This window comes from Dromaius novaehollandiae, chromosome 14 (genome assembly GCF_036370855.1).
Source record: "Dromaius novaehollandiae isolate bDroNov1 chromosome 14, bDroNov1.hap1, whole genome shotgun sequence".
NCBI lineage: Eukaryota > Metazoa > Chordata > Aves > Casuariiformes > Dromaiidae > Dromaius > Dromaius novaehollandiae.
In genome coordinates, this window is record NC_088111.1 from 2188540 (window position 1) to 2215862 (window position 27323).

At 45.2% G+C, this 27323-nt stretch overlaps 1 protein-coding gene across 1 annotated transcript; it reads right to left on the minus strand.

Moving 5' to 3' along the window:
* Positions 1-6174: 6174 nt before the first annotated feature.
* LOC112980426 (uncharacterized) lies at positions 6175-25874 on the minus strand. Its single transcript, XM_064520064.1, has 20 exons — positions 25856-25874; positions 23508-23618; positions 22808-22937; positions 22554-22647; positions 21688-21838; positions 21137-21299; positions 20528-20653; positions 19213-19275; positions 17567-17689; positions 17098-17253; positions 15927-15980; positions 15454-15671; positions 14558-14634; positions 13438-13548; positions 12313-12399; positions 11224-11331; positions 10843-10964; positions 9647-9769; positions 8140-8182; positions 6175-7309 (listed from the first exon to the last, which is right to left on the minus strand). Exons 2-20 carry the CDS (start codon positions 23611-23613, stop codon positions 7232-7234), a joined length of 2133 nt encoding a protein of 710 aa, XP_064376134.1. The 5' UTR covers positions 23614-23618; positions 25856-25874; the 3' UTR covers positions 6175-7231.
* Positions 25875-27323: the final 1449 nt, after the last annotated feature.

A 27323-nucleotide genomic window follows, 5' to 3' on the forward strand; every position in this document is an offset into this window, starting at 1 on the left:
TCCTCCTCCTCCTCCTCCTCCTCCTCCTCCTCCTCCTCCTCCTCCGTCCTGTCCCGCCGCTGCAGCAGGAGATGGTGCCGGGCAGCCGCTCGCCGGCCTCCCCGACGGCTCAGACCAGCGCCGGGGCAGATGGCACGGACGCCCCGGCCAGGGCAGGACACTCCCCCCGTCCCAGCTCCAAGCCGGCTAATTTTCGGCTCTAAGAGGCAGCTGGAGGCTGCAGCGTCCCCAGCCCCAGCACCCCGAGCCCCAGCTCCGGCCTTGCACCGGGGCAAAACCGAACGGCGCCCGAGCGGCAGCTCTCGCCCCGCCACCGCACAGCCCCTGCCAACCCGCGGCCTTTCGTAAAAATAAGAAATAAAAGCATGGAGCATCTTTGCAAGGGGAGCCGGGCCCCGTCCAGGCAGGCGCTGCGGACACGTGCAGACCCCGAGCCGGGGCCGGCCGGCGGTGGGGCGGCTGCGGGTGCCACGCGTGCCCTTACCTGGGCGCAGCGCTGCCCCGCTCCCGCGTCGGCGTGCGGCCCTCGGCGAGCAGCTCGCGCCCCGCGGGCTCCGGGCTCTTCCTCGCTGCAGCGAAGGCAAAGCGGGTCCTTACCCGCCGCCCCGCGCCCATGCAAATAACCCACCTGCAGAAGCAGGCCGCATTTGGATGCAATTTGGATTTTGGTATCGGCCAAGGTAGAGCGGCAGCGAATGACACACCGGACCCCAGAAATGGACGGGGTCTGTTTGGGGGGAGGGGGGGGGTCTGTTGCCCTCCTGCCCGGCCGGAGCGCGGGCGCCTCGTGGCCCCGGCGATGGGTTCGGCAAACCTTGGTGCACCCCGGCCAGGTGCATGCGGCCTTCAACGGGGAAACTGAGGCACGGCTCACCGGCCGGGGTGGGGGAGAGGGGGGGCAGCAATTGCACCCGGTTCCCCGAGCAAACCCCCAAGCGGGCGGCCTGGGGGGGGGGGGTCCTCTCCTCCGGCCCCCACCTCTGCAGGCATCACGGAAGGGTCCAGGTGGGACCTCCGCAGCCCCCCCCCCCCCCAAGCAGGGTTCCCCCCCCCCGGGCGGCGTCCGGGCGGCTTCGGGGGCGGCCGGGGAAGGAGCCTCCGCAGCCTCCCTGCGCCGCAGCGCCGCGGCCGCCCCCGCGGCCGCCCCCCCCGGCTCCGCAGCCCGGCGGCTCCGCTCCGCCGCGGGCCGGGACGAGGCGCAGCCGCCGGGATGCTCCGGCCAGACGCACCGGGGGCCCCGCTCCGCGCCCCCCCCCCCCCCCCCCCCGCGCCCGCACCCACCTGCCGCGGCCGCGCGTCCCCGCTCCGCTCCGCTCCGCCGCTGCGGCCGCTGCCGGCGCCGGGCAGCGCGGCCCCCCCGCGCCCCCCCCCCGGGCTCCCTCCCTCCCTCCCCTTCACGTGAGCGGGCGGGACGGGGCGGGCGGCGCCGCGGGTCGCGCCGGGCTGCGGCTCGGTCCCTCCTGCCGCTCGGGAGGGCAGCGGCCCCGGGGGTGGGGGGGTCGGCGGGGGGGCTGCTTAAAAATAATAATTTTAAAGACCCCGTCGGCCACGCAGGCCGAGCAGCCGCCGCGCAGCAGCGGTGGGGAGCCGGGGGCAGCGGGAGAGCAGAAGGGCGAGGTGGTTAAAAGAAATAATGATTAGGATAAGCGTGCGGGGGGGATTATGTATTAAAAGGGAGGGACTCTAAAAATTGTTGCTGGATAAAAGCAACATATTTAATGAAAAAGGAAAAAAAAGAAATGGAAAAAAACCCACCCCACCTTGCATTAGCCAGCCCGTTAAAACAAACCCCCGTAGATGTTGCCCTTAGATTCTTACCTACGCTTAGATTATTATGGTGATAATCACCTTATTGCTTAAAAAAAGAAAATTAAAACTTTCACCTGGGCAGACGGAGCCAGCCCACCAGCCCGGGGGGCTGCCCGCAGAGCCCCCCCGCCCCCCCGCATGGCCCCCAGACTCCGGCTGCCCGGGGGGTGCTCCAGGCCCCTTCCAAGGCTTCGCAGTCCAAACCGACCGGCCCGTTACACACGTGCAGCACCAGGCACCAGCGGCCCCCGCGACCCGCTGCCGGCCGGGCTGGGCGAGCGGTGCCCGGTGCCGAGCCGCGGTAAAGCCAGCCGCCACCGCCGGGCCCATCGACGGCAGGGTCGGCCGTGCTGTATTCAAAGCGTGTGTTTTCTTATAATGTTATTTTTCAAACTGTAACCATTCAGGACAGTAGTTCATATGGCAGGCTTCACCATAACCTGAATTTATGTGTGACTTTCATAAATGCATACACACGTGTGTGTGTGTGTGTGTGTGCGCGCATACATATATATGTATGCATCTATATCGTGTGTGTGTGTGTGTGTGTGTGTGCATATATTTGCATAAAAGGATACCTCTATGTGTGTGTGTGTATAAAATATACATCTTGCTATCTCTCTCCCCACATACATATATATATATATATATATATATAGGGGTGTGTGTGTGTGTGTGTGCGCGCGCGCGCATACATACATATCTATGCATCTATAGCTATATGTGTGTGCATATGTTTGCATAAAACTATACCTCTATATACGTCTCTGTGTGTGTGTGTATAAAATATAAATCTCGCTGTCTCTCTTCACATATATATATAGGGGTGTGTGTGTGTGTGTGTGTGTGTGTGTGTGTGTGTGTGTGTGTCTAGGATATCATATGCGTATGTGCAGGTGTACATGTGCGTTTACACAGTGAAAACGAGCGCAGCATCTGCTTTGCAGCCTCCACGCACGATTCTTCTACTTCCACGCCACCAAATGGGGCTGACGGTGCCAAACGGCGGGTTTTCCCCATTTATCGGCAGCTTGTCCTGCTCCTGTGGGAGCAAACGCCCCGGGCTGCCCTGGGCGCGCTGCGGACGGGGGGAGGCCAGTGCTGCGCCTCGCTGCCTCTCCCAGCCTCTGCTGCATCCCGCGCCGTGACTGCAGGCTGCTGCCTTGCAAAATGAAAGACAGAAAGACGAAGCCACCACTGTCCCTGCACGGGGAAGGCACCAACCCAGAGCCCGGCGCCGCTGACCTGCCACCGGGGCCTGCCCGGCTTCTCCGGGCGCCCGCCGCGAAAAGTCGATAGCAGCAAGGGCATCCCCGGCATGTTTAACGGCCTCGCCGGTCTTCCTCCTCCTCTTCCTCCTCCTCGTCCTCCTCCTCCCCCCCCCCCGAGAGAGGCAGCACTGCCGCTGCCAGCGGGGCCGCAAGCACTAGCCAGGGAGCTGCTTGAGGAAGGGAGGGCAAGATGCTGAGCCGGCTGCAGCGCAGCATTTCCACCTGCAGGAAAACAAAACTATATATACATATACATATATATATATATTTATATATTCTTATACCGGCAGCGCTGGGCTCGTCGGTGCCGCTGTGCCGCAGGGAAGCGCCAGCGCAGCAGCCGCCAGCTCGGGACGCCGCTTCCCGGGCACCGGCTGCCTTTGCCAAGCGGCAGCAGCCGCCCGGTAAAGAGGTCAGTGCTCCCGGCGGCTGCACCGCGGATTATCTAGCTGTTGACATCAGTCGTAATCTCCTGGCGCTGCCTCCAAACAATCATAGGGAAGGCTTGGGTTTAGTGATAAAAAGCCACGGAACAGGGGTTATTGGATTGCTGTGGGTTTTGCCCCAACCTGACCGCGGGCTGGGCGCACCTGCAGTGGAGCGGCGATGTCGCTGCTTCCCGGGATGCTCCTGGGATGCTCCCGGCACAGGCACCGCTTCCCACCGCGGCAGCCGCAGGGCAGCGGGCCTGGCTGGCCGTGGGAAAGCGCAGGGGCTGCAGGAGCCCGAAAAACCGGCAAGTTCGGAGCAGTTGCATCTTTTTTGCACTTTTCCAAGCCCTGTGAAGGGCAGCTCAGGTTCTTACGCTGCAGAGAGCCGCCCGCAGCACACCGTGGCCCCGGGGCCAGGCGCTGCCGGGGGGTCCCAGCCCCAGGCTTCGCCCCAGCCGCGGCCGCCCCAGCCCCGTGCGGCAGATTGCAGGGCCCGCATGATCTGCGCTGATGGGCTTTGTAGATTAAAGAATTATGAACTCCTGAAGTTTTGCAATATTAATGATTGTCGCCATCTGTTAATCTGGCAGCCGGCAACCAGCTGGTTTTTACTTTGCTTAGGCCAGTTATTAAAAGCGGGTATTTTTGCTGCGGCCGGCGGCCGGGGGAGGCTGCTCCCGCGGGGCCCGGGGTGCTTGAGCAGCCGCTTGCACCCGGGTGGGCACCGCTGCCCGGCTGATCCCCACGTGCAGCAGCAGCTGCCCCGAGCCCAGGGGAATCCAGACCAAGCCCCGGGAAGGGGCTGCGGTACGAGACAGGGCTCCCAGGTGCCCCGGGACTAAAGCAGCCCCCAACCGCGGGGGCATCGCCGGCGGCAGCGTTTGAGAGCAGCAGCCCCCCTCCGCCGCGCAGGGCCGGCTCCGGGAGGCAGAGCTAATTACGGCTCCCGTTGGAAGGGTATTTTAGATAACGTGGTTCTCTGGTGCACACGCTGAAGGGATAAACTCATTTAGCAGGTTAATTAGTGTCCTTGGTAGAAATCAGTGACTCTCCTAGCCCACTCAGCAGAGAAAGTGGCTGGGAGTACAAATATAGAGTGTGCGGACTGCAGGAAGAGCCGAGCTTGGGGATGGTCCTGTGCACCGACTGCTCCAGCAACGCTTTGGCCGTGAACTCAACCCTTGAAAATGTTATTGCCCAAACGGACAGTTTCTGCTATTGCACAAACGGAGAGTTTCCGCAGGGGCCGAGGCGGTGCAGGCGCTCGCTTCGTGCTCAGGTTCATGCTGCCGGAGTTCAGATCTCCTCCACCAGTGCTGAAGATCTCCGTCTTGTTAAAACTGCTTTAGGATGTGCACTAGCGTTTCCACTTGAGGAGAACTGAAAGCCAGCACCAGGCAGCTTTTTTGAATCCTAAAACAGACTCCCACAGCTGTCCTGTGAGAGAGGTGACTTTCTTAGCTATATATTTCAGAAATCCCCTCCAAAGCAACTGGGACACCCCTACTCAGAAGAGGTCCAATAACTGCCATCCCCAACTGAGCCCACGGGCTGAATGATGGCGCTTCCCTTCCACTTCTAATCAGATCTATCAACTCCATTATTTGAAATATGATTTTCAGTTAAATATTTACTTGCAAATGTTTTATTTGTTGTTTGGCAGTAGCAGCTGTCTGTGCATTTGCGAGAACAGCAGAGTCAAGTTTGCTGAAATACAATATTTGGAACAGACAGCTGTAGACACACATTTCCAACTCCAAGCTAAGCATTTTAATCTTTAAGTAAGTCCTGTTCATCTCAGTCATACCTGGAGCAAAGCTGAGATCAATTTACCTTTGGGGTTATACCAGTTCTAGTCTCAGGGTACTGGGAGGATGTTTTCTACTTTAGCTGATTGGGCATGGCATGGGATAGACAGGCATAGGGGTGTGTGTATACATTTATATAATGTATTAAAAAAGCACTAATCTTCAGAGAAAGCCCATTTCTTATACATAATGATATAGTCAGATATCTATAGCCTAAACCTCACTCTAAGACTTTGCTCTTTGCTGCTGTAATTTGTTAAAATTCACAAGTAGATAAATAATGAACAGACATCCCCTTTACTTACTGAAACGCAAGCATTTCCTAGCCTTTCCCTGTGATGGGGAACTCAGACCAAGGCAGTAACAACGCACACTTCCCTCGCCAGCACCTTCTCCCGTCTGCACCTGGTCCTGCACCCGCCACGGGACACCCTCAGGAGTCTGCAGCGTTCACGAGTTCAATCTGATATTAAGGCTGCCTCTGTACCTAACGATAGACCCATTTTTCAGTGCAGAGCTGTTTGGTTTTGCTGTTGTCTTTTTACACCCACAGCGGAGGGCAAAGTAGCACGGCGTAACCCCCCTAGGATTAGTATGACAGGGGACCACTCCAACTAGGGGCATGTTCCTACTATTAGGAACATGCAAGAAACAGCTGCCTTGGAGATGGAGATAAAGCAAGTGCGTGTGTCTTTTATGGACACAGACTAGAAGAAGACACCAAGCAGCCACCTCTGCTGACAGCCACCAGAGCTAGCTTCACAGGCATCCGGGGACATCACGCCACTTGGTGTGGTCAGCTTGGACAACAAGATGTACATACAGGTACAGCAACTTAAAAAAATGAAACAGACACTTTCTACAAAGTTTTTATTTAACACTTTGTTGTTTTAGATACATCTACACTTTTACAGAAAACTGGAATAAGTTAGTTGACTCAGGATAAAGAAGCTGCAAAAGCCACTGCAAGCCAGAAGTGTGCAAAATATGGTACATCACAGATTAGTATTTTTTTCCCCTGACCACTAAACCAATGCGGACAGGTATCACAGTGTAACAAAAAAAAACAAAAAAAAACAAAAAAAAAACAAAAAAAAAAAACCAAAAAAAAGAGAGAGAGAGATAGTTGTGGCCTGATTACACTCTATTTCTAAATCCACAGTTCAAAAGTTAACTGTTGAATCCTTATAATGGTCAGTTTAAGTAACCAAGAGAGGCATCAGTACCAGCCTAACAGTCATCTATTGTAGTATTGCAGTAAAAAAACAGAGTCCCACAGTTGAAAACCCCAGAAAGCTACATTTTCTATATACAAATAAAACAAGCTATTTACTGCATTAGGCCTTTCTGAATCTGATTTCTTGAAGCAGGTATAAAAAAAAAAAATGGAGGCTGAAGATACTACTTGAAGAGTGGTTTGTTTTTTTATAATTATATATCCAATAAAGGAGGGAACGCAAACAACATTTTAACACATACTGTTGTACTCTTTCCATTACTTTGGAAACTTCTACTTCCTCAGCAGTTGCTCTGCTGCAGACATCTCTCCCAGAGCCCCATTTGGGCAACACAACAGAAGCAAAGAGTTGTGGTGCTTCCTACTTTGTCCCTGTTCCCCCCTGGCCTGATCCCAAACAGCATCTCTGTAGGCTGATTCTTCTTAGATTTATGACCTTTAACTCTTAAAGAACTGCTCAATACATGGACCTGAAAGAAAGGAAATTTCAGGAACACTTTTGCTGAAATACAGCCACCATTCACCTAAATCTAGGATTTTTAGATTTGAAGTCAATTCTTCAGCTGAATGTATTTAAAGGGAGGAAGAGACGACAATCATGGCAAAATGCAAGAGAACCTAGGAAGAGATTTAGATTAAAACAAATTAAAAAAAAACCTTACAAATTTTGCTAAGTTACAGTTTTTCCAAAATGTTTATGAACTTGGAGACTTCATGATGAGCTGTGGTGCCAAGAGGCAGGTGCCTTAATCCCTGTCCAAAGAAAAAAATTCATTAATACATTTCAGTAACTTGTCATTTTTATATACAAGAACTTGGGCTCAGACACTACTTTAGGCAAGCTTACTTGGGAGTTTATTTGGGGGATGTGGTTTTAACAAGCCTGGCTTATTCCCCTTCAAGCTGTGCCTGACTTTCAGTGTTTCTGACTACAAGAGAATTCATCTTCTACAGGCTCTACATGTAATGATTCCTCCCAAGAGAGGCAATAAACTAGATGAACTGAAGTTACCCTCTCTGTAAAAATCCAAACTAGCAACTAATTAAAAGATGCGCTCAGCAATTCAGTATGTTGTTGGTTTTATCTCAGCCTGCTTGGGGGCAAAGGGGCTGTCTAGATAGAGAGCTGATGAGCTCTTAGGGACAAAAAGGGTTGTTAGGCTGCTTTACTGAATACCTGTGATGTGACAAAAATCACAGTGAAATGCTCAGTTACTGGAAATACACAGAAACTATTCAAACCAGTTTTATGTTAGTAGGAAGAGTAAAGTCATGATCTGACAAGAGCCAGAGTGTGTGGCAATTCCATTTCTTGTGATCGTCCCAGAATCCAACAAGGGTATACAAATAGACAAGCCGTCAAAACCAACTCTTTTAACCAATCTGAACATATGTTAAGTACAGTTTTCTTTGGCATTAATATGGACCCTTAGACTTGAATTCATTAAGCTTCTCCATATACACCTATTAGGCCAACTGCCTTACTTAAGTCATTGCAAGCAAATGATAGAACACATTTGCCTCTCAAATACTGAAGTCTGTCCCTTATGCTTTGTTGTTAATTCTAAAATAGAAATACTTACTGCATTGTGAAAGAAGTTGCAAAGATGCTTTGCCCATGGACACCTAAAAAAAGAGATTTAGATTCTTCATCCATTTTTTGATAGGGACAGAAATGTCCACAGTTCCAGCCACTCCCTAAGTTTTCCATACCCCAACGCTTTACTTGAAGGCTAATCCAACAGTTCACTCCAACTTCCAAATGGAGATGATTTCAGCACCAAATTTAAAGTAAAGAATTTAAAGACAAAGTTAGACAACAATAAACAGGATTTCATCAGATTTCCTCTTGGACCTCTGACAGAGCATACTGTAAACAGTAACCTCACAAAAAGGTTGCTTCTAATCTTTGACTATTTGAGCCAAAAAGAGACAGTTATTAGAACTGTAAATTTCTTCACTGTAACCAAGCTCATACACAACTGAATGAAATCAGCTATTTTATTTTCTCAGCTACACACAGTTCAGGGAGAAGAGAGGAAGCAGAAAAAAGCATTTTACAAAGACAGTTAACTTACACATCCTTGATTTCCAGTTAAGACAGCTACAGGGAGGGAATTTTCAATATTACTCTGCTGCCGTCTGCTATATATGTGAATTAAAAATGCTGAAGCAGGCAATCTTTCTGCCTTCCCGTGTATGACTGTGGAGTCATTTGATTTTAAAACTATGTCAATACAGTGAAGTCTATCACTCTAAAGCCTATGCTTTACTGAATAACACAGGAGAGCAAGGATCATACTAACAAACAGCTAGTGGTCTCAAAGGTAACAGTGTGCTTTATTACCGTTTGTAATCTAGACATAGCACTTAGACTCTTCCAGAACTTTATTTTTCCCTGAATACTCACTGAAGCTTTTTTGCTATTTCAGAGTAAGTGGTCTCTCTTCTTTCAAAAGGAGAAGAACGACAGGCATAGTGCAAACTGAGGACAGCCTTAAGTTTATGATGCACAGATGTTTCTGAATCTGACTTATGGAATCTACTCCTCTCATTACCTTGTAAAGTATTTCTTACAAATTTAAAAGAAATGTTGACATCTGTACACCCATTATATTCTGGTAGATATAGAACAATATAGATTTTGAGCTACTTTAGACTATTCTCTTTAAATAAATGTTTATGAGCTATTACACCTTTGTACAGTCCAGTAATTTTTTGCTGTAAATCCTAATTTTTTTTTTTAATAAACCTAAAGGGACTGAAGGGATATGGAGAGTGTCATTTAAGTAACAAAACTAGACTATATGTTATTTTTCCTGATGACTGGTCATGGTTCTCCAAATCAGATAACATGTTTTCATAACACAGGGCACTGGGAAGTTAGAAGTCCACTTGGTTGCAGCAAGTAACATGGAACAATTTCAAACCTACCAAAGACATGGTGCTCAGCACCTTTACTATTATTAGTAATAAGGATGTATAAAAGCAAGAATGAATTGAGTTAAAACTGTGTTAACTAAAAGAAAGTTATCAGCACTGTTACAACACTTAATGATTTACTATTTATACATGAAGATTCACACTTACATATGCAGGTTCTCTGTAATAATACTCAGAGTGAACAGGCCAATGGATTGCATCTTCTTATGTCTGCAAGTCAGGAACAGGCACAGGAATTCACCCACATACTGAGGACCAAGGTTTTGCCACCTAATGAAAACACAAGAATAACCATACTGTGTGAAAAACAAAGTCCATTTAACTCAGAATCCTGACACCAATGATGACTGAGAACAGAGTCTTTGGAATGAGGTTAAGAACAGGACACACATCTTCAGGCTTTCTTGTTATATGAACAGATGTATTGGGTCAGATCAATGGCCCACCTAGCCCAGTGTCCTGCCTCTTGCAACAAACATGATGTTCATCTTGGCCTTCTGCAAGCCAGGCATACAGAAGGGGACACCCTGGATGCCTTTTGTTTGAAGGAAGACAGCTGCTGAAGAATAGTGCTAGCTCATACAGATCTGAAGGAAATTTGTTGACTTCTAGGTATACTCTCCCCATCTTCGGTGATTCACAGCTCGAGGACCAACTCCTTACATCAGGAGTGCTGTTTCCATGCCAGTCATACTTGACAATCTTCCAGCAATGTCTAATTGTTTTTCAACCTGTAGAAACTTAGCATTTATAGTTTTAGCTGTGGACTATAGTGTCCACAACATCCTGCATCAACAAAAATCCACAACTATATGCTATATATACACTGAGCTACAAGCTTTGAGAAGTATAACCTCAAATGGCTTTGTTTTGTTACATTAGATTCTCTTTATGCTCCCTAGTTCTTGTACCAGAAGAGAAAACGAACAATTATTCCTTAGTCATCTTCTGCAGGACACACATGATTTTATAGACCATTATCAGAACCCTAAGTTCAGATGGCTGTATCAAGGTTAAGGATTCCTCTCAGAGGTTGTTCCACACCTCTGATCACCCTTGTCATCCTTCTTTTTATCTTTACTAGTTCTACAGTACTTTTGAGAAGAGGAACCAGAACCATGCACAATACTCAAGACACAGATGCACCATTTACACACTTTTTCTGTATTAGTTTCTTATTAATTCCTAGCATCCTATTTGCATTCTTGACTTTTCCAAAGCACTGAGCTGGCCATTTTCAAAAAGCTATGGATTATATCTTTGCTAAATATTACTGCTGTGGGACCACTCCTAATGTTTCCATAAACAAACAGCCAGACTTCAGGAAGCAAATGCTTACTCACAGTTTCAGCATCGTTGCTCTTCGACAATTCAGATCTCTCAAGATCAAGTTGACAGTGCCTTGGAGAATATGTTCTTCATAGGAAAGATGGTCTAATAATAGCTTCAGAGCCCAGAAGTTATTCTAGGAAGAGAAAGTTTAAAAGACAAAATAAAAAAAAAATTGAAGCTATGATTTAAGCTCGGCAACAGTCATTTCTTAAGGAGAAAACAACCCATAAAAAAAACACACACCAAACACAGAAATCAAAGGTCAACAAAGCTCAAATAGAATAAAGTCAAGAAAGAGTTAAATATGCCTAAAACCAGCAAGTGACATTACATGGATTTTAAGCATCATTTGCTTTAATCTGTTAGAACAGAACTCAATATCTAGGACTTACCCCAAATGCCAGGGCTATCTCTAGGAAGGAAGTCAAGTATGGAAGATCACAGAAAAGCATCTGCTGTATTGCTTGCACTGCGAGAATAAGACAAGCCTCACGGTGCAACTACAGGAAGAAATATCAGTTAAAAAGTACATATATTTAAAAGCCCACTTTCCTACTATTCGTCCATTGTATCTATTCAAATCAGCAGGAAATTACTGCCATTCCAGTCAGAAAGGTTGAATGTCACACACTACATCCAGAAGAATCTTAGGAAGACCACAAAATAGGGGAACAGAAAGAGCACTCCATTTATATAGCATCTTTCACTTGATTCTCTCCACGTCCCTCACAAAAACATGAGGTCTCACACCTCCACAGTAAAGCAGAACTACGATTAAGTGGAAAAGGAAAGTTCTGGCCCAGGAGTCATATAGCTGCAGAGTAAGTTAAATGTAATTTCCTCAAAAGAAGTAACAAGTCAAGCATGATAAGACAGCTCCTTAGGTAGGTGACTGCATCTCCATTCCAAACAAATGACTTCTATCCACCTTGTTTTTCCAAATCATTGCGACTTGCATACTTCAGATTAGAAAACATTCCAACTGTATTTAATAACTCATTTCAAAACATCTTTAGAGATATTCCACCACACTTGAAGTCATCATTCAAAAAAAGCTTGGAAATTCCAGGCTATTCTGTTAAAGTCAGAGACGTTTGTTTCAAGACAAGCAACACTGCCAAGTCTCAAAAGATGGCCTCCAATTCAAATCAAACAGTGCAAGATGACTCAACCTGAGAAGTAAATAAAGGATTGAGGACTGCTAACCGCTGCATTGTATAAATGTATAAATTTGGACAGTAAGGGATTAAGACTTTTACCAGGTTGAAGGCAGTGTCAGACCAGAACAGACTATAGGTTGTTTAATTTCAGATATCTGCTCTAACTTTCAGACTATGCTAAGAATAGTCTCATGCCACTTCACAGAAATCTCCAAGCCTCCTCTTAAAAGCTTGTCATAATAATCCAACTGTTTGCAATATGGCAATACCTTAAAGTGCAATAAAACAATTGGTTAATTTTATTACCATGTGCACACTTACATGAGGAGAGAAAATAGCAGATGGTAAAGAAATATTAGCTTTTGCCTTCAGTTCATCCAAAAGACCACTACTGGCAGCCAGCACCCCCTGCAAAAGCAGTAATGAGTCACAGGTAAAGACAGTGGCCCCGATATTCTACACACAAACACTGCTCAACGCAATTCTGCCATATACTACTTTAATGTGCATTTATCTATTTTTTGCAGCACCCTTTACAGACGAGGTTGATTTTTCAATGGTGTCCTCAGGCAACACTGAGATTCCACAGCACCAACTAAACAATATCACGTCCTCTTCATTTTAACCTACTATGCTTAGCAGACATTTATTTTTTATGAAAAAATACCCAGACATCGTCTCTTTTAGACTATCAGAGTACATTTTTCATAAAGGCAGGCAACTGCTTTCGTATCTATTCCGTGGTTATCCGATTTATCTCAACACTAGAAGATACGGCATCAGTATTAGGCACTGAACTGCAGGCACAGTTAACTCGTTTACTACAACATTTAACACTTCTTTGCACTCACCAGTGACGTACCTGCATGATACTTTAGATATAAGGAACTGAGGGAAGTGAGCTTCCCAGTAGACTGGGTTCTATAGGCACAGACTAAAGTATTAGCTATATCCTAGCAGGTACAACATCTACATTTTAAATACAGTCCTAAAGAGCTCTCACCTTTTACCCCCAAGCATCGAAACTTCATACACTACAGCATAGCAAGTTCAAACAACAGGTCATGCACACGGACTTTGGGCACAGAGGAACAGGTCACTGTGCATCAACGGAGTTAGAAGAAGGGGGACTCGCACACCCTTTCATCTCATAGAAAGCACAAGGTAAAATGAACCAATCTAAACAGCTTTCACTAGAATTTAAACATGGATTTTACTGCATGTTTGCAACAAGTCCTGGGTGATGACAGTCGTTGTCAACAGGTGATTTGCTGAGTCAGAACAACTGACACCCAAGTTACAACATTTTGCATGCAAAAGATTAGATTTGGCACTGTAAAGTTAATCGCGGTATTTAAAAGAATGAGTCAATACCCACATCAAATAAAGCCTTATATAAAACCAAGGCAACAAATGCTTCCATATTACAGTATTTTTTTCAGTTACCTCTTGGAATTCAAGTGGTGGCTCTTTCAGTGACAAGGGATGTAGGTATCCGTTTCTTCCCAGCAAACTGCTACTGCCCAAAATCATGATAAGAGAACTCCAACATTTGGGCTGAAACACAGCAGAACTTTTACTTTATAAAAAGTCAAGTAAGTCTTTCAGTCAACCAGACTGAACTAGATAAATAAGTTACCCAAATTAAAAACTGTACATATACCAGAACCTTTGGCAATCAGAATTTGCCTCCTTGACAAGCTGATGGGCATCCAGTATTTTCAGAACAGCTAGTTCTTTTTACTTTCCTTAAATAAACTGATCAAAGGGAAATAAAGTGCCTTCTTCATTTCCTTACGTAATGGAAACACGTTACTTGTATATGTTCGGATTGCACACTGATGTTTGAGGCTTCCCATTCTGAATTCTGTCAGGTGGCAAAACAGCTCATTCATTTTGAATATATCTGTAGACAAAGGCAATGCTTTCCTCACCTGTTATGCTTCTATTCCATGACCCATGGACAGACCTGTAGCTGGTGTAATCATTACAGCCCCACTGACAAGCATCAGAGCATGCACGACTTAGAATGGAGAACTGCCTAAAATAGCTGAATAGCATAAGAATAAAAACCTATCATTTGATATATGTATGGCACTTTTGCTTATTGTTACATCATTACTATGGCATGCTGGCGAACTGAGTAATCTTGCAATGACTACAAAGATACAACATTTGTCATAGTTTTATCAGTAAGGTCTCAGCTGAGTCAGTGGACAATTTACACAACTTGAGACCTGTATCTGGTTTGTGAGTACAGCATAGCACTTTGAGACAGGAGCCATGAACACCAAGGTCTACAGTTAGGGAAATGGGACCACAGAGATGATACTTGGAGGAAAACAAAAAACCTTTGCAATTTTTTCCAAACAAGTGATAAAAACAAAACCACCACCAACAAAAACCAAAAACAAAACAGAAAGAAAAAAGTTTCAGGGAAGTGTGAACTATGCAAAAAGCATCCTGATAGTAAATTCTGCGTTAGAGAAGTAACATGTTTGGACAAAGCAGACATGCACAGAAACACTCAGCAGGCCACAGAAACACAGTTTTAATACAGACTCACATTCCTGTATAGCAACAGATTCCTGTAAAGCAGTTTGAGTGCCTGCTTAATTAGAACACCATCTTTCAAAGGAGACCCTGCAAGAAGAAAACCCAAACATGTCTTACATCCCCCAAATAGCTACAGTGTATAAATAAAAACAAGGTATATTACCTCTATCACAGATATACTTCTACACAAATCTAACAAAAATGAGAAGATGAGTGTCTGCAGCTTTTCTATAGGGAGCCTGCATCAACTGTAAAATGCTATCCCAGAAGGCTTCACAAAGGACCAAATACAATTTGGTCTAAGCCATCACAGCACATGACCCAGAATAAAATCTTCATTATGTTCACCGTATCACGGTGCAGTGTGGTACACACTGCCAGTCTCACACTTCTATGAATTCTACTAGTAACTGGACAGCTTCTCCGAAATAAATCTTTTGTTTCGGAATACACCTTCCTGGCAAATATCATGCACCAAGACAGATTAGTCATCAGCAGCTGAACTAATGACAGAATGCAATACACAGATCGAGAAACCCTTTCCAAGGGAATGCTTTTATCCTCAAGGTCAAAATTGAGCCATACCATGAGACTAAGTTATAGACTGACCATTGGTAGTGTCATGATCTAAAGGGCTTTGTATTTCTTTTCTTTTTTTTAACCAGATTGCTTTGAGAGAAATAACTTCACAGCTGACCAAAGCTAGCATTGTGTGTAAAGTGTTCTAAACAAATTCATGCTCAAATCTAAAGACTTCCTTCTTGCCTAACATTACATACTATGTATTAGCCTGGAGAATTTATTGCTGAATTCAGAGTCTCTTAGAATGTTACTAAATTTAATAAGAAAGTAAAAGCTGCAATTATGAAAGGTTTTAAACATATGAAAGCAAAAAGTTATACTTGCCAGTTGTAACCCAAGGCCCAGAGTCCTGAAAATCCTTTCCACTGGGGACACTGCCTGTTCTGAACATCTTTAGGTAGACTTCAAATTGTAACGGTGTTATCCGGGAGGCAGTACAGCCTGCAAGGCTGTCGACTGGAAACAACAGTGAATGTGCAGCATCAAGGAAGTCTCCAGTTTTACACAGATAGAACGGGATTTTATCCCTAAGGTCTCTTAACCTGGAAAGAAGAAAACAGATCATTTGATTTTTGTTAACATGGAAGTTTTACAATACTTAGTATCCAACTACACTTAATAACTAATAAACTACATCCGATAAGGCAGAAAGTATTTGCAATGCAGTATTACTTTCTGTAAGCAAACAGCCACCAACATTATGCTGCTTTTCATTCTGCCATTCTACTGCAGGTTAAAACACAGACTGGGACATAACCTGAAGGCAAAAAAATAAAAAAAAAAAAAAAGCCACTTACCCTTGGCTATCATTGCATTTCACAGCTCTCAGGTAGCGAACAACTTCTTTATAGCTGGGGGTGGGGGGCAGAGAGAAAGGAAGCATTAAGCTTTGCACAGGTCAATCAAGTATTTATTACAATTCATAAAACAAAACAGAAGTTCTTCCCACATGGAAGACATTGCAAAAACCGTATAGAAGTACAACTGGCAGAGAAGAGACAGTTGGCTGCAAATACAAAACGAAAGTGTGGTAAATTAAAACTGCCTTGGTGCCATTTTCTGATAAACCCAAGAAGAGCAGAAACTCTTGACAAAGACATCTACCACTACAGACTATTTCATGTCTACATCCAAAAAAACCCAACACTACTCTTACAACAGCTTAAGAGAAGATGACCTGAATGAAGCCTCAACTTGACATGCCTCTATACTACAAAGCAGCAAGAAACCATAATCATTAGATATGACACTAACACACAAGCTTCTTGCATGTTCTTCTACCCTGGGGCTATTTATAAGAAACTTGTGGGATTTAGCAGTTGAAATGAAGTTATATGGGGAAAAGCCTTCAGTGACTGCCAAGGTAGCGGACTGATCAGATGAGGCTTCTCTCCACTATACCAATGCTGGTTTATATAGTATGGATGTTCTGCTTTGCTAGTGAACTCTCTAAGGGAGTAAGTTCCAAAAAAGACACTACTGAATACAGTAGATAATGAGAAAACAGCTTCTTATTTCAGCTAGGTACTCTGGCAAAATACAATGTGAGGCTGCCTTTCAATTTAATTAAGCAGCTTGTATTCACATTTAAAGAGCCAGAGACCAGAGCATGCCTTTTGCTGTCTCCCACCCAGTCAACCTTTGATCAAGAGGATTTACTTTAAATATCAGCATGCAAGACCTACTGAGCTCATGTGAACAAAGTAGTTCTCCACTTCACTATTCTTTCAGGGTCCTGAAATGCAAAGAGCTCTTGTTTCTGCTTTGGAATCATTAAAAAAAAATACTAGACTTGTTTATAACAAGTAATAGTCATGAGAAGCTCTGAATGTGTTCTTGCTTTTTATGTTTCCCCATAATGCATAACTGTTGCAGAACTGAAACTTTGTACTGCAGTCAATACTATGCAAAACATAGAAGTTGAGCTTATAAAATGAAAAATCCAAAACAAGACCAAACCAATCTTACTTTGTTTTGTCTACCAATTTCTCCACGCGAGCCTGTATAACAGGGAGTGTTTCCCACAGAAATACTTTTCTTCCTTTCTGTGTTCTTTGGCCAGTAACGTTCTGGCCTTTTAAAACAGTGGTCAGTAATACATGGTCCCATGGTACAACATTTAAGCTGGAAGAAAAAAAGTCATTCTTAATGCACTTCATTGGTACACTAAATTATTTAAGTAACATGATGATTCTACTAATAAAGTATTTTGAAGTTTATAGTTCACTTCTGAAAAATGGTTGTATGGACAACAGCTTAGCATTAAACAACAATTTTCCACTATGGTAAGGACAAGTCAGGTAGAAAGTAGCAAATTCTGAAATCTTCCTATAACAAAAAACATATCTCTAGCACCATCAGTGAAAGAATTCTCCTCTATGGCTGAATTCAAGTCAGGCAACTGTATAAAAACATATTCTAAAAACAAAGAACATACCTATTTGAGAAGCCAAAACAGTGACATGGAAGTGATATGGACTGAAAAAAATTAACAAATTTTTCATACAAGCTTTTGGGGAAGTCACATAACACCAGCATCCTTTGAAGTTGTGTTGTGATCCTGTGTTTTTAAAAGAAAAAGTTCCTTGAGGAATTCAGTCAAAATCTTTTAAAAGCAGATGAATCATTTCTTAGACTCAGTTTTTTTAAACCCATGGGAAACCAGTTTATAGAATTTTTTAATATTTCAGGTAGACATTTTGGAACTAAGCTTAAATTCATGAACAATAGGATTGTTTTTGTTATTATTTTTTAAACACCAATGAAACCAAAGCTCTTTGTTCTTGCACTTTAAGATGGAGACCCCCACTGAGTATATGTGAGAAACACTACTGCAGCAGCATATGATGAGCTAGATAGGTAACCTGATCCCTCTCCATGCCAAGAGAAATGCAAAAAACTAAGAACAGTAAGCATCGGTTACATTTAAAACTTCCTTTAATGTCATTTCTGAAGTAAACTGTAAAAGCAATAGCACGTCACTTCACAATTTACCTTAGGTGTGATTAAAATATAACAATCCAGCATGATTACTGATCTGAACTCTTGGCAACTTTAAGAATAGTGAAATCTTTGTTACCTCCAGTTTTCAATTAAGACGAAACACTGACACAAATAAGAGTCTACCCTTTGAAAAGTTGGGAATGGAGTTAAAAAAAAGGAAAGAAAAAACTTGTCTTTCCTCTTCTTTTAAAGTAAGGAAATTAATAAATTCACAAGTAGTCGCACTTAAAATGAAAACCAATATAGGATTTAGGTTGTACCTATCATTAGTTCAGATAGGAGGTGGGATATATAATTGTTTGAGTGTTCTTAAAAAAAGTTAATTCCTATTTCATTAATCTTCTGTTGCAAGTGAGTTTCAGGTTAAAGGTGAAGTATAGAGCTAAAATGAGAAATGAATTAAGCAAGGTGTGCTAGATGCCCTCATTCATTAGCCTCTTGGGGGAACTTTACTATGTTACATCCCTGACTACCCCCCTCTTGCGGAGGACTACAGGGCTGATGTTTTGACTCTAAACAGACACTATATACTCTTAGGCTTACTAACTGCAAGTAGCTATCTGACACCATCTTCTGGTCTGGCCTTACAAAACACTCCTAAACTATGGTTTAAAAGTGATCCAAGGGTTTGAATGTCTACATGGGGCTAAACAAGGCAGATATTGCCCTTGTTCTTCACAAAAATGGACTAATACTCAACAGAACTGCTAAAAATCCTGATTTGTAGTGTACAACTGTAAAACACCATAGCGTGCTGAGGTTTCTATCTATGAGGCTGACTGGTGACATTGTTGTTGCTTTGTATTCTTCTGCCTGTCCCTACCCACCTGCAGTCTACACCAAGGCAGTAGGCTCTCCTTGCTCTGAGGTTCTTCCCCAATAGCGATTCCTGCTGCTACAGAACCATAGGACTATACACCTTTATTCTGGAGCTTTTAAGAGCTAAAGCATTCACATTTTTTTCTTTATGCCTTTGGAGAGGAGTCATTTTAAATGCATTTTGTAGAAGTACCATAGCAGAAAGTTTGCAGCCACCAACCACCCCATTGACATCACATTACATGAGAAGACAAGTCTCACCTTTGCAGCAGACAAGGGACAGCAATCTTTAGTGAAGCAGTCTGACCAAGGTTCTGCCAGCTTCTAAGAAAATAAACCAAACAAACAATGCACTACTTAACACTTATCTCTTCTTCCTACCTTTCTTCCTTCTCTATACTCAACTGCTTAGGAAAATGCTTTCTTAAAAAGCATTGGGAGCTTACAAGGTAATAAAAACGACTCCAAATAGTTATAACAAATGCTTATATTGTAAAACACATTTTATATTCTAGAATTAACACTATTTGTTTTAGAGCACTACCTAATGAACTAAAGCATTCCAAAGCCACACACACTAGCGCAATACAGCGGTACCTAACCACCTACCCTGCTTTATTAGACCAACATGTGCACATCTTTGGTTGTACAGGGCCCCAAAGGGTTGTATGTCATCACCCCACAAGAGGATCAAACCACATCCCATCTGAGTACAATGAATACCCTGGGACTCAGAAAAGCCTACAGAGAGACTTACTCAAATAATACATCCAGCCGGCTCCTTCAAATCCTGACAGTTCCCCAGAAAGAGAATTGCAGAGAAGCTGCTGCGGTCTGGACTGGCTTAACAAGTCAGAAACATTTACTGCTGCTTTGCAGATACCCTTGAATTTAACCCCCCAAATATTTAGATTTTGCAAAGGAAAGCTCTGGGACCTTGCTCAAGCTAGGCAGTAAATAAGCATGAAACATGCATGGGCATCACAACACACACACATGATGTAAACAGGAAAAGAAACAGCAGGGCAAGTAGCAAAGACAGAAATATTTAAAGCCTTTTAATTACTTTTTAAACATTGCATCCTCCCATTGAAGCAGGCCAGCTTCCTGCAAGTTTACAGGAGGGCTCTAAGACCTGTCACCTGAGGAACACCACATTCTCACTTCCTTCCAGTTCAGGAGCAGATGTTTCTCTGTACAATGCAGCTTGTCTGTTCTCGTCTCAGGAAAGCTTCCCCGCCCCTGTATGCTCTCCGGAATCAATCCCCACCTGCCACCATTAGCTCTCTTCCTCCCTCTCCCCTCTCAGTTCCCTTCCCTCATCTGAGACCCTCTCTCCTCCTCCCACATCCAGCCTTTGCCCTCCTCCTTTCCCCCAAACCCTCCTTGTTACCAATCTCATTTCTCCCTCAGGTGTACTCATCTTCCTCTCACTGTGCTGCCACCAGGGCTGTGATCTTTACAGTATCCTTTCCCTTAGTAAATGGAAAACCAGCATTCTTGCTTATTCTCTTCTTGCTTATTCTCTTGGGAAGCAAATGAGGATTATACATTAGTTGTGGAACTGGATACTTACAAAGCAGGGTCTTTATGAAGTGCTATCTCTTTAGCTGCTCCCAGAAACATGACAGCAGCAGCTTTAGGATTCTCTCTTTCTGCCTGATTTAAAAACCTTGTTACCAGTGCAAAAACTCCAGAATACCTAAGAAAGATAAGCAGTCCATGATGTACTTTGTAAACAAATGGCAATTATGACCATTCTGTAGTTTGAAAGCAAGTTGACTCATCTTTCCTTGAAAAGAATCTAGGGGATAGTGACAGGGCTTTTGCACAAGTTCTCTTTTAAGCATTCTGAAGGCACACACTGGACTAAAAGCGGAACCCAGTACTAACAGACTAGCAAAAATATGGGCTTTAGTTTCATGCTTCCCTAAGCTATAATAATGAGGAATATTATCAAGCATCTTAGCACAGCAGAAGAGATGTATTTGAAGATGTTATTTAGGGGGTTGCTTAAACTACATCCAAGTGCAATCTAACCACCCACTGGCTAAATTGTCTCAGTTACGTTTCTGCTACTTCAGGTTGCCATGATTCTAATTATTACTTGACTAAAGGAAAGCAAGCCTGCACTGACCAGTACGTATTGCTAGTAGCCAGGTAACTGAATTCTGTCGTCACTTACTTGTATACAACCTCCATATGGCGTGATTTGCAGGTACTGCATCGCCCAGGTGGCAGTTTTGGGAGACAAAAGCATTCGTGTCGTTTGGGAGGCATTCTTTCTCCAACCAAATACTTATTATATTCCACAGAAAGTTCATGGATAAAGTTTATTAGAAGACTTCCTAGAAGGGTGGGCAGAGGAGATGTGAAACTGTTAGTGCAAAAATCTTCTTCAAACCACAAAGAAACAGGTGGTCATTCACATATACCCTATACAAAGTATTTCGCAAATTACTTGTGCCCAATCTCATTGGCCAGGCAAACTTGGTTGCTCCTCTCTGGAGGAGGAAAACGCATGACTGTACCTGCAGATTTGTGTCAAGTTTGTGTATGGCCTGGGAAAAAGGTAGCAGAAGTAAGCTACTACCCAAATAATTCATCAAGCCTCAGCAAAGAGGGCTGTGGACCGAACAAATTGTCCTTGTAGGTTACAAAGGTCATCAAGCCACAGACTGAGCAGCCATTGTGAGCCACAGGTCTTCCAGGACAACATGAGAGCGTAATACTTACCACCATGCCGGAGGTCTGCATCTATGTCTGTGAGCTCCAAATTGAACATTACAAGAACACCAGCCAAGGCAAAGTCACGCTGGTCCTTCCAGAATTTGCTTTTGTTATGTGCATTGCAATGACAGAGGGAAGGGGTTGTCCAGTTCTGGCACTATTTCATAAAAAGTGAAAGGCAGGAAAAGTGTTTGTTTCAGTTGAACAAACCAAGAGTTAGTGCTTCACTCAGAGAGGAGCTAATTCACTTCATCCTTTTACACAACTAGGCAAAGCCACAGTGAGGCATTTTGACAGTCAGGGAAAAAGGTCAACATGGCAATAGCTTGATACCATGGCTTGAAAAGAAAAGGAAAACTCCACCGATTTCCCCTCATTCCCCAACACCTTACAGGGACACTTCAGGCTGGCATCCTCTCAAGTTGTGGGTTGGTAAGAGTACTGTTTTTCGATGTTCTCCCCAGCATCTTTCACAGATGGGTAGAAACATCTTTTTCAGAAGGGTAGAAAGATCTAGAAGTTTGACCTTTATCTACTGCTCTGAAAAGAAATCGGATTACTAAAAACAGACTGCATACAATACACCGTATTGCAGTGCAATGTAATGCAGGAGCTGCATTTGTTTGTATCAAGCAAAGATCTGTTCCAACAACTTAGCAGATTACTAGAAATAACCTCAGACATTGACTAAATAAAAAGCATTAGTAGTATTGTGAAGCAGACAGATATCAACATTTGAGGGGAACTGTTAAAATAATCAAAATTTCATGCATCATTCTTTTAAGTGTTTAGAAGAATTATTTCTTTTAAAGACTGTTGAGGAATTCAGTTTACTCAAAGTTGTGTATTTCTTCACTATAGCTCTTCCTTACCTCAGAAGCTAGTTTATCACAAATGTAGCAGTAGCACTGATTACAAATATCAGCATTTTTTCCAAGGGGTGAACATGTATCACATTCCATTCGCCTACAGAGTTGAAAAAACAAAACATTATTTACAGAACAGGCTACATATCTATCCACTCTACTTCTGCTTTCATTCTTAAAATCCTAACAGGATTACTTGCAAGAAGGACTAAAAGTGGAAAAGGAAACCCCCATATTATCCTCCACGTCACTGAACATACTCAAATGGATGTACTGTACAGTCGTATCTTGCATGAGGCATAACTTTGGCTTGTTTACAGAAAGTAACCATTAGTTCACATTCCTCATCCACAACCTCTCCAGATTTCTCCTCTTCCAGGACCGTCTTCTCTGTAGAAAAGAGAATACCCAGTATAAATCAGTATAAAATAACTACAACTTTATCATAAATTAAATCAGCTATTGACATTTATTTTTGAAGCACTTCAAGGCAGGGATTTTGTTACGATTTCATATGGTGACAATAAAAAAAAAAAAGGTACATTGACTTAGGACAAAATCCTCTATCACAAGAGAGATAATTTAATTAAAAGGGATCCAATTAATGCCAAAAAAGGCCCACTCTTAGAGAGCTTAGTGATATTTTTGAACCTACACAGCAGTATTCTTTAGCATAATTGGTGCTGTTGAAGAAATTTCAAGGTATGAAATAACGCTCCTTTCTGTGGACTTTGGGAGAACAAGTATGTTTGTTTTTGTCTGTTACTGTGTCACTTTCGGTTCATTCTAAGTTCTCAAAATTGGGCTGGGAAAATAACAAGAAACCGTGCTGTTTGAAAGTACAGGTTGGACCAGAGACACCCTGAAGTCTCTTCCAACCCAAGTTACCGTGATTTTACTTCAGCTTATTTCAGAAGTTTCTTTACAAAACTTCACAGATAACAAGAGCGCAATACTTGCCCGGAGCGTCTACTAACACAACTGAACTCCCAAGTGGGTTCTCGGCTTCATCATCACTGATCAGGATTACACTCTTTTCTTCCTCGTCTCCATTCGATGGCCCCATGCTTACTGAATTCCAAAGGAAAGGAACTATGAAGCAGCAAATAGGACAGAAAGATGCTTCCCAGTTATGAAGGTCCTTTCCTCAACAGAAGACCCAGACTCCTCATCTATGTTGAGTAAATTATGCTAGGGACAGAAACATTTAACCTTAATGGGAGTCAGCAGCTCAGAAAACGTTGCACTTCCCATTTAAAGCAGAGAGAATCCTAGAAGCAAGGAAGCAGGAACAGAACAAAGGGTGAGATCTGCTGTTCCTTTGGTGGGACAGCCTTTGAGAAAAAACCTATTTATTTAATAATAAAAACTATCGTTTTTCCAAATACTTTAGCTGCCCTTTGCAGATTGCCTGCTAGGGGCACCAGAAATGCCCAGCACAGGCCAGCCTGCTCTCACCCCTCACGGAGTCCCAGCCCTCCAGCCTTGAACACCTACATTGCTCAAATCACCCATAACCCACCCTTAGTCCGCCCGCAACAGCCCCCTGCCCCCATCAACCTGACTGCCCTCATCCCCTCCCCCCTTAACCACGGGAGACCCCACACAGCTGCCCCCTCTGCCCCAGGCCAAGCCCCGCACAACCCCCTCACCCCAAAACCCACCACAGCCCCATAGTCACCTCCCCCAAACCACTGCCTCCTCTCCACCCACCTGAGTTGGTCCTAACCCACTCCCAACCCCTGCACACACCAAGCCCCTCAGAGCCACCTCCCCCAGCCCACTCCTCTCCCCCTTCAACCCATCCTGACACCCCCCCCCCCAATTTCACCCCCCACAACCACCCCCCGGCTCCCTGCCCCACACCCACCTCGGCTCCCTCCTCCTCAGTCTGCCCCAAGCTCCTCTCTCAGCTCCCTGCCTCCCCATAACCCCTCCCCCGGCTCCCTGCCCCACACCCACCTCCTGGCTCCCCCCTCCCCCATTCACCCCAAGCCCCTCTCTCGGCTCCCTCCCCATAACCGCACCCCCCGGCTCCCTGCCCCACACCCACCTCCTGGCTCCCTCCTCCCCATAACCCCACCCCCCTCCGGCTCCCTGCCCCACACCCACCTCGGCTCCCTCCTCCCCAGTCCAGCCCAAGCCCCTCTCTCGGCTCCCTCCCTCCCTCCCCATAACCCCCCGCCCCGGCTCCCTGCCCCACACCCACCTCCTGGCTCCCTCTTCCCCAGTCACCCCCAGCCCCTCTCGGTCGCCTCCTTGCCCCACAACCCTCCCTCGGCTCCCTCACCCCAGACCCCCCGGCTCTTTTCCCTCACGCACCCTCCATCCATCCCCCCCCACGCTCACCGCGCGGCCCCCAGCCCGCAACCAGCCCCGGCCGGTCCCAGCCGCAGCTGCCGCCCCGCCACTCTTTGAACTAACAATGCCTTCCGGGGTGGCGAACCCGGAAGTACCCCGCGCGCTGACGCTGGCCACACTACTTCCGCCCTGGCTTCGGCGCCCCCGGCCGTCGCCTGGCGGCCATGTTTGGTGAGGGCAAGGCGGCGTGCTTCGCGCCTCCGCGGGGCGGCGAGGCCCGTGGCTGCCCCCGGTCTCTCGCCGGGCGGCATCCGCAGCGGGTTAAATCGCCGCCCGCCCTCCACCTTCGCTAGAAATAGCGTGAAATCAGCGCCAGAGCAGAGTGTATCCCTGCAGGCCGCCTCGCGTTAGACACGGGGCTCTGCGGGAGATGGAGGAGGGATGTCACCACCTGCCTCATGGTGATAAAACGCACCGCGTCCTCCACCTCATCCCCTGTGGCCTTTCGAGAGGCTGCTTGGTGACCAAAACCTCTCAGGGGACAACCCTGCACATGTCCCGCTGGCCCAAGCCTGTCCCCAAGGCCAGGTAGTTGTGTCCCCACCAGTCACACCAAGGCCACGCTCGGCCTCCTCTGCCGAGGCCGACCTCCCATCGCAGTTCCTCATGGAGGCCGACCTCCCATCGCGGTTCCTCACTGAGGAAAGGGTTTCCTAACATTTTGTCATCCCCAGTAACCACCAGGTCCGTCACAATTTCGGCTCTCCCCTACCGTGAACCCAAGCAGGTGATAAGCAAGGAAAAGCCCTTTGGCGAGATTACACGTCTGGCACATTTTAAAGAGCTCCTCCGGTAACGCTAGATGGTACTAGAGCTCTGCGGTGAGGATGAACGGGACCCCTTCACCCTGCAGCACCAAAATTACCGAGAAAAGGGAGATCGCAAAACACGGAGAGCTGAAGATGTAAAGCTGTAACCTACTAAATCACTATGGGCAAAATACTCACTTTCTCCATGGGTATAGCAGCACAGAGGAGTTGCAAATAAAATAAGGACGCTTTTCTTGTGTTCAGTGCTACGAGTGTAACGTAATATTTGTGGTTAAAAATTACCAGCAAAGTGAAGGTATTGCAGCATCTGGCAGAGAAGCATTTGAGGGCTAATTCTCAGAAAAATTTGCATTACTAAGTAATTAGTTAATGGTTGAGGGAAAGATCTAGCAGGTATTTTAATTTAAACAGAAATGGCCATTAAACCATAAAAATGATGTACATTTCTAGTATTGTTACTTTTAAAAACAATTGAAACAACGCTCAGAATGTGATTACCTTCTCCTATAAGTGGCTGCATGCTGTGCAATGTGCTGCCTGAAATAATCATGTGTTAAAAAAAAATCTCTCTCTGCAATGAATATTTATTCCATGAATAATCTTTAATGTCTTCATAGCTTTCAACACATTTGGGCAAAATGTTTCAAGTTTCTGTGCTTACACTGAAAAATCTAAATCTGACACCTAAATAGGTGGCCTGATTTCAGCTGTATGGAGCGCTTCTTGTATAGACATTATTTCCTTCACATAGTTGCCTCTGTAGCATGACAGCACTTTAACAGCCTAGAGTAACTCAACACAGTGATTTAGGTGATGAAATGAAGTATTGAGATAGCAGGGAGAAGTAATAAAGGCAGAACTGGCACTTGGCCAGGATAACTTTTCTTCAGCTCCACTCTCATGCAGCAGTCCTATGAGATGAGCTTATGGCTAAATATGGTCAGGACTTCAGTGCTGCATCTCATCCAAAACACAGTAACGCTGGTGTTTCCTCTCCTTCCAGATGAAGAGTTGGCGGCAGCGGCCTATTTTTAGTGGTGTGGGTGTAAAATATGTTGGATAGATTTCACATAGCCTGAGCTCAGTCTGCCCTGTTCTGCCATGTCGGGTTTCACGCCCAGACCTAGCAGAGCTCGAGGTCTGAGACTGACACCACAGGCTCCTGCCTCGTTGTCTTTGTCCTGTAAGCCGATGCCTCTTGCGTATGGGGCACTGGGCCTGCTCTCCTGCTCCGTGAGCCCGTAAAGTACAGCTCCCCATCCCGAGCCACAAGCTGCGTGAAATCTCAGACAAGATGAGAATGAGCTTCCAGTGAACTCCCACAGTCTCAGCGAGAAGACAGTGTCATACCAGTCACTAAGGCCAGTATTCAATCCAGTCAGGGTCTATCTGAGGATATTTGTTAAGCTCAGAATAAAGAAGTGGAAGATAGGCAATAATTAGCTGCAGGCTGGAAGGTGAAACATTACGGAAGAAATACGCAGCTCTGCGCTTCAGTAGAGCTGTTGCCAGGTGTTGGGACCAAGCCAGTGACTCCTCCACAGAGCCTTGCCATGTTCTGATTTATTTTACAGAGGAGAGGCATGAGCAGGTCCCAGCCTGGACCCACGTAGGTGCTTCCAGCAGGCCTGGCAAAGAGTGGTCT